Here is a 9,389-nt window from a genome sequence, read left to right as displayed (position 1 = left end):
CCTCAGCATCTTTGAGATGTGTGGACTTCAGCTCCCACAATTCCCCAGTCATCTTCTAGCTCTCAGAATTCCCCGGCCAACCTCTATGGACTTCAACTCCCAGAATTCCTTGGCCTCTTGTCGACTTCAGCTCCCAGAATGCCCCAGTTTGTACAGATTCTAGCTCCTACTATTCCCCAGCCAGCTTGTGGAGACTCACAACTCCCAGAATTCCCCAGTCATCTTTTAGCTCCCAGAAATAGCTAGGTAGCTTGTGCAGACCTCCCCAACTCCCAGAATTCCGCAGCCAGCAGCTGGACTTCAGCTCCCAGAATTCCTTGGCATCTGTTGACTTCAGTTCCCAGAATCCCCCAGGTTATCTATCTATCTATTGAATTTATATTGCTGCCTATTCGCTCGTGGCGATTCAAGGCGGCTCGCAGAATATAAAACCACCTTTAAAACAATAAAACTAATAAAAAGAATCAAATAATATATAGATGCTTTATGGATCAGAGGTCTCCAACCTTGGGAACTTTAAGCCTGGGGAACTTCAACTCCCAGAATTCTGGAAAACAATTTTGGGAGTTGAAGTGTGTATGTGTGTGTATATATGTGTATGTATGGATTTTTCAACTATATATATATGGATTTTTCAACCTACAGCTGCACAAGGACAAAGAGAAATGGGACGTTTGGTTGCAACCCAAACGTCTGGTATCTTTTGAAACCCTCAAAACAGCCTTGCTCTTCTTTTCTTCGCTCTCACCCACAGAAGACCCTTCTTCCCCCACCACCCTTCCCAGGAGGGGTGGAGCCCCCTCGACTGCATTCACTGAGTTCAATACACAACCCGTGGGGCCGAAACCGCGTCCCTCCCACGCCGCCGGAGGGTGCTTTTCCCCGCACGGGGGGAGGGGGGTTGGGGTCCCTTGCGCTCCAGAACCGGAATTGTAAAGCTTCCGTTAACCAGGACCTCCCCGGGCGGGGCTTGCGCGCGCAGGCGCCCTGCGCCGAAAGGCGGGCGGCGTGAAGCGTAGTATTGGGGGCGGGGCCAGCGTAGAGGAAGGCGGGGGGCGGGGCCAAGCACCGTCGGCGCCGACGCCATTTTGTCCGCCTCAGCTGGCGGGAAGATGAGGCGGGGAAAGGCGCTCCGTCGCCTGAGGGAAAGCTCTGCTTGTTGACGGTCGTCCACCGCCCCCCCACCCCGTGAGGGGCCCCGAAGGCCTCTGAGGCGGGATGGAGCCCACGGGGCCTCGGGGCCCGGTTGGAGTCGTCTCCGGCCCGACTGCGGGGCAACCCCGGGAGTACAAACTGGTGATGTTGGGCGCCGGCGGGGTCGGCAAAAGCGGTACGTGAGGCGCGGGAAAGTCGGGTGGCTTGGCCGGCCGGGGGGGGGGGGAAAGGCCGGATTTGGGCCTGGGGGTGGGGCTTCGGGCCCGCGGAACTCCCTGCCACTAGAAGCCCCGAAGCTTTTAAAAGGGGAGTTTTTGCAGGTCCTGAGGGGAACGTGACTTTCAAGGCCTTGACAAAGAGGACAAGAGGCGGGGGAAGACTGGGATGTCTTTAAAGAGCTTCGTGCCTGTGGAACTCCCTGACACTAGAAGTCCCTCTGGGAGAGAGTTTGCGGCTTTGGGGAGGGCATTAACCCCCCTCCCCACTTTTATGGCCTTGAGAAAAGAGGACAAGAGGCAAGATAAGGCCCGGCTGGGCCTTGAGGGCTTTGTACCCCCGGAACTCCCTGCCACTAGAAACCCCAAAGCTTTTAGAGGGAGTTTGCGGGTCCTGAAGGACCTCCCCACTTTTATGGCCTTGAGACGGGGAAAAGGCAGGGCTGGGTTTTGAGGACTTAGTGCTGGTGGAACTCTCTGCCACTTGAACCCCTGAAGCATCTCTGGGATGGAGCTTGCATCCTATAAGGGGCTGTGTGGGATCTTAAGACCCCCCCCCCCTTCCCCATTTTTTATATAATAATAATAATAACAGAGTTGGAAGGGACCTTGGAGGCCTTCTAGTCCAACCCCCTGCCCAGGCAGGAAACCCTACACCATTTCAGACAGATGGTTATCCAGCATTTTCTTAAAAATTTCCAGTGTTGGAGCATTCACAACTTCTGCAGGCAAGTCGTGTATGTATATATGTGTGTGTGTGTGTATGTACGTATGTATTATATATGTAAATGCATACTTTTTTATTTATATTTTTGTCATGTTTATGTAGTGTATATTGTAGGTGGTGACCCTTTTGAGAGCTCTATCTGACGACATTTCATTTTAATGTACGCTGATTAGGGTGCATTTAATGACAAAGTTATTCTAAGTTTTGAATTTTGCATTTAATTTTCTTCCTAATTATGCTATGATTTTTTTTAAAAAATTACTATTTTGAGCCACGCTGGAGTCACTCCTATGAGATGGGAGGTGTAGGAAAGTGATGAATGGTTAAATCGTGATAGGGCAGAGACTTGGATGGTTTAATTGTGGTTTACTGCACAAGCCAGGATGGGTGCAGTTGCCAAGTGTGGTTTCCAAGCTGAAATGAAGTGGGTTCAGCCAAGGTGCTAAATTAAAGCCAACTGCCCAGTCCCTCTGTTAGGAAGATGGGCAATTCAGACAGACGGTATGTATGTAGGTAGGGGTAGATGATAGATAGATAGATAGATAGATAGATAGATAGATAGATAGATAGATAGATAGATAGATAGAGATAGATAGATAGATAGATAGATAGATAGATAGATAGATAGATAGATAGATAGATAATTGATTGCAATTATTGTTTGGGGTGAAACCATGTGTTTACTCCTGAAACATACTGGGAGCTTCTTATTATAATTGCATTTATTTATAGCCAGAAGTCCTGCAAATGTTATTTTGGGTGAAACCACATGTTTATTCTTGAAACTGATATATTGGGAGCTTTTTATTATAGTTATATTTATTTATAGCCAGGAGATCTGTAATTATGATTTTTGGACAGTTAACCATGTGTTTAATCCCAAGATTGATAATGCCAGAAACTTTTTATGATTGAATGCTTTTATTTATAGCCTGAAGACTTGTATATTTGTTATTGTGGGCTGAAACCATGTGTTTATTCCTAAGATTGGCCCAGCAGAAACTTTTTATGAGAATTGTGTTTATTTGGAGGTGGATGGTGTATGGAGATACTCATTACCTTTATATAGTCACCCTTCTCATATCTGTGACTCCAGGCAGCTTATTTAAGATTGATAAAATACAGAATGGAATGTATAGAATTGACTCTGAATTTGTGTAGTCAACGTCCTTGTTTTGAAATTGCTTGCAAGCAAACTGTCAGGTGATGGGACTCTAGAACCTGGCCAAACGAAAGATCCCAGTAAGATAGTTGCTGGTTACTGGTCAAGTTAAATTTGTGGTCAAAATCTTCTCCCAGTGCATTGTCTCAAAGCAATCTCCATTGTCACTCTCTTTGTTTGGTGTTAACCTGCTTGTTTCCTCCTCACAGCCATGACCATGCAGTTCATCAGTCATCGTTTCCCAGAAGACCACGATCCCACGATCGGTGAGTGACTCTGGCTGCTGCTTTACCCTTTACTTTCTTAATTGTCTAACTGGGTTTGGTGCCCGCCTGTCCCAAATCCTCCTGTAAATACCAACACATTTCAGCATCTGCTGATTTGACAGCTGGCGGAGAGTGAAGAGGCTTTATAATCTATTAAAGAATTTCAAGAAGTCCATCCCGGCTGTTTTGTCCTAGTGTTCTGGGATTTTTTTCTTCTTCTTCTCGCCTTCTTTTCTTGGCAAATCTCTTCTCAAGATTGCTGTTAAATTTGAGGTGCCTCCTGCCCTTCATTATCCTTTCAGGCTGCACTGCCAGACACTGTCTCAGCGAGGGGCTTGAGAAACCACTTCTGAGGTTGCACTCTTGATAAGGAAGATGCATTTGTCCGAGGATAAGTCGCAAGGAATAAATGACGTTTGCACTCGATCCATCCCTGTGGGGAGGAGCTAAGGATGGACCCTGAATAAAGAAACCGAAACTTGAGGATTCAAGGAACTGTTAACTTTCCATTAGAGTTAATTCAGAAAACATAGGAGGGTCGATACTCCTGCACCACACGTGCAGCTAGAATCACGAAATAAGACAGCCCCAAAATCCCCTTAGAATTCAAACAGCTGACTCTTCCTCATTCATCTGCCAGGTGGGAAGGATCAGGACCACATGCTCAGTTCCAGTTAAGCTGATCTATCGCTCAGGCCTGTACATTAGTGTAATCGACTAACAGGCTGGCACTAAACTGATGCTAGATAAGAGTTAAGGAATTCAAGAGAGAACAAGTTGCCCTCAGAAGTTGCGAATGCTCCAACAATGGAAGTTTTTAAGAAGATGTTGGATAACCATTTGACTGAAGTGGTTAATTTCACTTAACCGACTCTGTTCTGTTCTAATCTATTCGAATCTCTATTCTATTCTGCTCTAGTTCTATTCTATTCTATTCTATTCTATTCTGAGGGGTTGGACTTGGAGCGTTTGTGGACATGTGAGGATTCTAGGCCCTCTCTTGACTTTGCCCCCGGCTCCGCCTCTTCTTCGATATAGCCCACCCTAACCATATCCCTTAATTTCTGAAATAAAAATGGCATGGAATCTTGCAAAATTACAATTTTAAAAAAAAAATCCCTTTTAAAATGCACCTGTTCTCCTCTCTCCTCCCCCCATTGCTCAGCCACAGATTGGAGGGTATCACTTGGGAGGGGAGGAAATCCCCAGAAACATGGAAGAAGCTTTCCTTTCTGGGTCACCAATAGGAGTTTGCGGGTCTTCTCGGTTTACCTGAATCTGTTGCTAATCCAGGCGTCAACAGTGTTCCTGTGGATGCGTTCAGGAAAACCATATTTGCGCAATGCCCCAAACACCTCTGCGCGCCCTGCCTTCTCCCCCCTCCCCCAATTCATTAATGCTGAACGTGTATTATGGGAAAAAAAATTGAAGGCCATCCTATGTGTGTCTCTGTAGAGGATGCTTACAAAATGCGGATCCGGATTGATGACGAACCTGCTAATCTGGATATTTTGGACACTGCAGGCCAGGTACTTTGACAACTATGTAGCCTTTCCTGTTGTGTTTTTTTTCCCCCCCTCTCTCCTGGGCTTCAGTGTTTTCTGAACAGCCCTCCGGGGTGGTTGCATGTCATAGTTTGCATGCTTTGTATCAGGGGTCTCCAACCTCGGCAACTTTAAAGCTTGTGGACTTCAACTCCCAGAATCCCTCAGCCAGCAAAGCTGGCTGAGGAATTCTGGGAGTTGAAGTTCACAAGCCTTAAAGTTGCCGAGGTTGGAGACCCTTTCTTTGTATGGATAACCGAAAATAATCTCTTCGTGAATTCCTGGCGGAGGCCAGAATTGAACTGGGGACTCGGCTTCCACAGTTTGGTTGGCTTGCTTTGCCACTAGCAGTCATTACACTGTATTTTTTAACAAAAATAGCCCACCAGAATATTCTGGAAACCCAGCTGTTTCCTGCACTTGGCCGGCCTCAAAAAGCTTTCAGGAAGAAGCTTGCTGAAGCCTTTCTGGCTGGCAACCAAAAAACCCCATGTTTTCCCTTCCCACAGGCCGAATTCACTGCTATGAGAGATCAGTACATGCGAGCTGGCGAGGGGTTTATTATCTGTTACTCCATCACGGACCGCCGAAGTTTTCACGAAGTCCGGGAGTTTAAACAGCTCATCTACCGTGTGCGGCGTACAGACGAGACTCCGGTGGTTCTCGTCGGCAACAAGTCTGACCTAACTCAACTCAGGCAGGTAAAAAGGCTTGAAATGTAGAGTAGATTTACCTGTAGTCCTCGGCTTACGGCCACATTTGAGGCCCCAGATTTCTGTCGCGAAGCCAGACATTAAGTAAACTTTGCTCCATTGTACAACCTTTCTTGCCACAGTCGTTAATCACCGCAGGTCCTAAGCTAGTCCCACAGTTGTTGAGTGACTCTGGCTTCCCCCTTGACTTGGCTTGTCAGAAGGTCGCAAATGGGGATCACGTGATCCCTGGGACCGTCATAAATATGAGCCAGTTGCCGAGTGTCTGAATTTTAATCACCTGTTTGCTGCAGCGGTCGTAAGTGTGAAAAACAGTCTCAAGTCTCTTTTTTCAGTGCCGTTGTAACTTTGAACAGTCACTAAATGAGCTGTTGTAAGTCGAGGACTAGCTACTATTTGGGAGTTAATTTTGTGCATCAGAGAATCATGGTTGGGATAAATCAAGTATTTCTAGATATATCGAAATTTTTGAAAAGCAATTCTATTTCCATCCGAAATACTAGATTCTACGCCAGTCCATTTCTGAGTAGTTAGCTGTTCGGAACAACCTCACAAAGAGCGTCAGCTAGCATGGTCACTAAATGAACTGTCGTAAGTCGAGGTCTGCCCTTATTTCCCCTCACTGTCCCCTACTCGCATGCGCTTTCTTGCCCGAAGGTCTCCAAGGACGAAGGCTCGGCGTTGGCCCAAGAGTTCGGCTGCCCCTTTTTCGAGACCTCCGCCGCCTTCCGCTACTTCATCGACGACGTCTTCCACACCCTCGTCCGCGAAATCCGGAGGAAGGAGAAGGAAATCGTCATGGCGTTGGAGAAGAAGTCGAAGCCGCGTCCGAGCGTTTGGAAAACCTTGAAATCTCCCTTCCGCAAGAAGAAAAATTCCATAACCTGAAACCCCCTCCTCTCCTCTCCTCTCCTCTCCTCTCCCTCCCCCCTCCCACCAAATGGCCAGAGGGAGCTCTGCAGAGAGAGAGGCAAATCTGCCCTCCAGCTTTTGAACTCTCTCTCTCTCTCTCTCTCTGCTGAGTGAGTGTGTAAACAGAACTCCTGATCTGTGCCAAAAAAAATCCCAGAAGGCCGTTCTTCTGCAAAATAATTTTTCCTCCTTGCACCGAGCGACACACGGCCTCGTCTGCTTGCAATTTCTGCCTACCCAGCTGGAGCAGCCTTTGCCGAGAAAGCAATGGACTTTGAAACAAGCCAACCACCTTTGCGAACAAGCCATTGTTTCTGTGCCTCGAGAGGGAGAACCGACCATTTAGAAGCAGTCCAAATCCTGTAGCCCAGGGGTCTGCAACCTTAAACGCTCAAAGAGCCATTGGGACCCGTTTCCCACAGAAAAGAAAACACCGGGAGCCACAAAACTTTTCCCGTGCCTGACTATTCCTTGAGTGGCCACAAAACTAGCATATGTAGTTGAAATTAAATGTTCTGTTTTCTTCTGAATTGGATTTATCCGTGGTTGGCCTATGGGGGTTGAAAAGCTCAATAAATCGCGTGCCGGCGGATGTCACACATTGGCGGTTGTGACGCATATTTTGAGTGACAAGGAGCCGCGGCAGAGGGATGAAAGAGCCACATGCGGCTGCTGACCCCTGCTTTAGCCTGTGGGGTGAGGTGAAGGGAGGCAGACGGGATACACCATAAAACCAGGTTTTTAATTTCCACTCGGGGTACGGGATGCAAACGGGCCTGGTTGCTGTGAGGAGCAACTACACAGCTTCTTTTAACTTCCGAAATTCTGCTGTAGCATCTGTTTCTCGAGCTGCCTCTTTCGCGAAAGAGCGCTGCTCCCCTCTTTTCAGCCCTTGTGCACGGCATCCTCAAAAAAGCTAGGGATGCCATTGCAAAAATAGGAACGTCGTAGCTTACACCACTTTTAACAGAAGAACAGAGTTGGAAGAGACCTCAGAGGTCTTCTAGTCCAACCCCCTGCTCAAGCAGGAAACAGACAATTAAAGCTGCAAGGCCCCCACTGCCATCCTGGGGGAGTTGTTTATTCGTCTTTATATTGCTTGTGTAAAGGTTATAGGTGATTTAAGGCAGGGAGAATGTCCAGGAATAATTTTAGTCAGATTCCTTCACTTTGGCGAGAGCAAAGGGAGAGAGAGAGAGAGAGAGAGCGAAAGTGGTCGGATTGGGGTCGCGCTCCGAGAAATGGTGGGAAGGGATGCTGAGAGGCAATAAGGGGACGTGAATTGGAGGTGTAAAGTTGTAGCATGCTATAAGAGCAAGTGGTAAATTGAATTTGGGAGATGAGTTGGGAAAGCGAGAGTGGTGAGGTATTTACTTCACTTGTGCGAAGACCAGGGTCAAATTTTGTAGCGTAACTTCACACAAGGCATGTTGGTTAGTAAGAGTACCGAGTTTTTGGCCATGCTGAGCCAAAGGGGCCAATCTGCTTTTATTAATTAAAAGAGTTTGGGTCCGGGGTGTTTTGTTTTTTTTTCTTTTCTTCCTGGGCTGCCTTGTGGATGGACCCCAAAAATGGAGTCCGCATGAATGAATTATGGAGATTTTGATAGGCTTGCAGGTGGAATGAGGGAGGTTCACCTAGAAATAGAAAACTGTGAATAAGGTCCTTGGTGTGTGTCTCAGAGGTCGTGGAATTCCACCCCCCCTCGCTCTCTTAAATTTTGTGACCTTGACAAAAAAAAACACAACCTGCTTTAAATTGAATTAACTCTTTAAACAGAGGGCTTTCCTGTCTGCCTGTCAGGTCTGAGTCTTTCTGTTTTAATAGCCATGACACGTTCCTTGGGCAATTTTTACAAAGTGTTTGTAATGGTTGTGTGTGGTTTACAAGGAGTCAGGAAATAGGACAGTCCCTTGCCAAGTTTAAAGAACGAGAGAAAATAATGGAAGCTTTTTTTTTTTTTTTTTACTTTTCCTAAGAGATTGAAGAAGCCTTAGAAATTTCTTCTCGGTAAATTTTTAATGATGTTGGATTTTCAAATGTTACCGATTATAGTGTTTGATATACATACGTATTTATAGACTCTGAGAAACTTGGTAGTGGGGGAACAGGAATATCACATTCCATTTAGCAAGAGTTATTTTTGAATGTATTTTATTGACTGTAGCAATATACAGTGTATTTAAAATTAGTAAATTAAATGTTATGAACAATGCTGGATACTTTCCATAGCTATTAATTTAGAAGCAGAATAAATCTAATTTTAATTTTTATATTATCACATAACTGTATAACATGATAGATACATCGGGGGGGGGGGTTTAAGAGTAGTTTCAGGGTAAATAACATCGCTAACATTTGTGGCCGAAGGAGTCACAATTTCAGTTCTGTTTGGTTTTTACTTTTCAAGTTCTCATTCCAGAAAAAAAAAATGACTTGAAGCAAGAATTCATTGTAAGGAATTCAAAGCCTGCTGTTTAAGCCAAAATTTAAAGCATTTTTTTTAAAAAAAAGCAGCTTTCTTAATTTGTGCCTTAGCAGAATTCAGTATTTTGTGGTGCTAATGGTGAAATCTTTTTTTTTTTCTAGCATGATTACATCTGAATATTAAGCACTTTCTTTGGACACAATTCCTGTCTTTTTATGGTTCACATATATATTGCACTTGATACAATAAATATTTTTTTAAGCCTTC

At 45.6% G+C, this 9,389-nt stretch overlaps 1 protein-coding gene across 1 annotated transcript; it reads left to right on the top strand.

Moving 5' to 3' along the window:
- Positions 1–1,061: 1,061 nt before the first annotated feature.
- Positions 1,062–9,389, top strand: RIT1 (Ras like without CAAX 1). Its single transcript, XM_058160528.1, has 5 exons — positions 1,062–1,330; positions 3,469–3,525; positions 4,981–5,054; positions 5,579–5,770; positions 6,440–9,389. Exons 1-5 carry the CDS (start codon positions 1,219–1,221, stop codon positions 6,668–6,670), a joined length of 666 nt encoding a protein of 221 aa, XP_058016511.1. The 5' UTR covers positions 1,062–1,218; the 3' UTR covers positions 6,671–9,389.

Source organism: Ahaetulla prasina, chromosome 17, assembly GCF_028640845.1.
Source record: "Ahaetulla prasina isolate Xishuangbanna chromosome 17, ASM2864084v1, whole genome shotgun sequence".
Classification (NCBI taxonomy): Eukaryota; Metazoa; Chordata; class Lepidosauria; order Squamata; family Colubridae; genus Ahaetulla; species Ahaetulla prasina.
This window is presented reverse-complemented; position numbering and strand designations above follow the sequence as displayed.

Excerpts from the sequence above, each read along its gene's own strand:
- RIT1 (XM_058160528.1), top strand. The coding sequence starts at position 1,219 with ATGGAGCCCACGGGGCCTCGGGGCCCGGTTGGAGTCGTCTCCGGCCCG. Across the intron at positions 3,526-4,980 it reads AGACCACGATCCCACGATCG|AGGATGCTTACAAAATGCGG; the intron begins GTGAGTGACTCT and ends GTGTCTCTGTAG. Across the intron at positions 5,771-6,439 it reads ACCTAACTCAACTCAGGCAG|GTCTCCAAGGACGAAGGCTC; the intron begins GTAAAAAGGCTT and ends TCTTGCCCGAAG.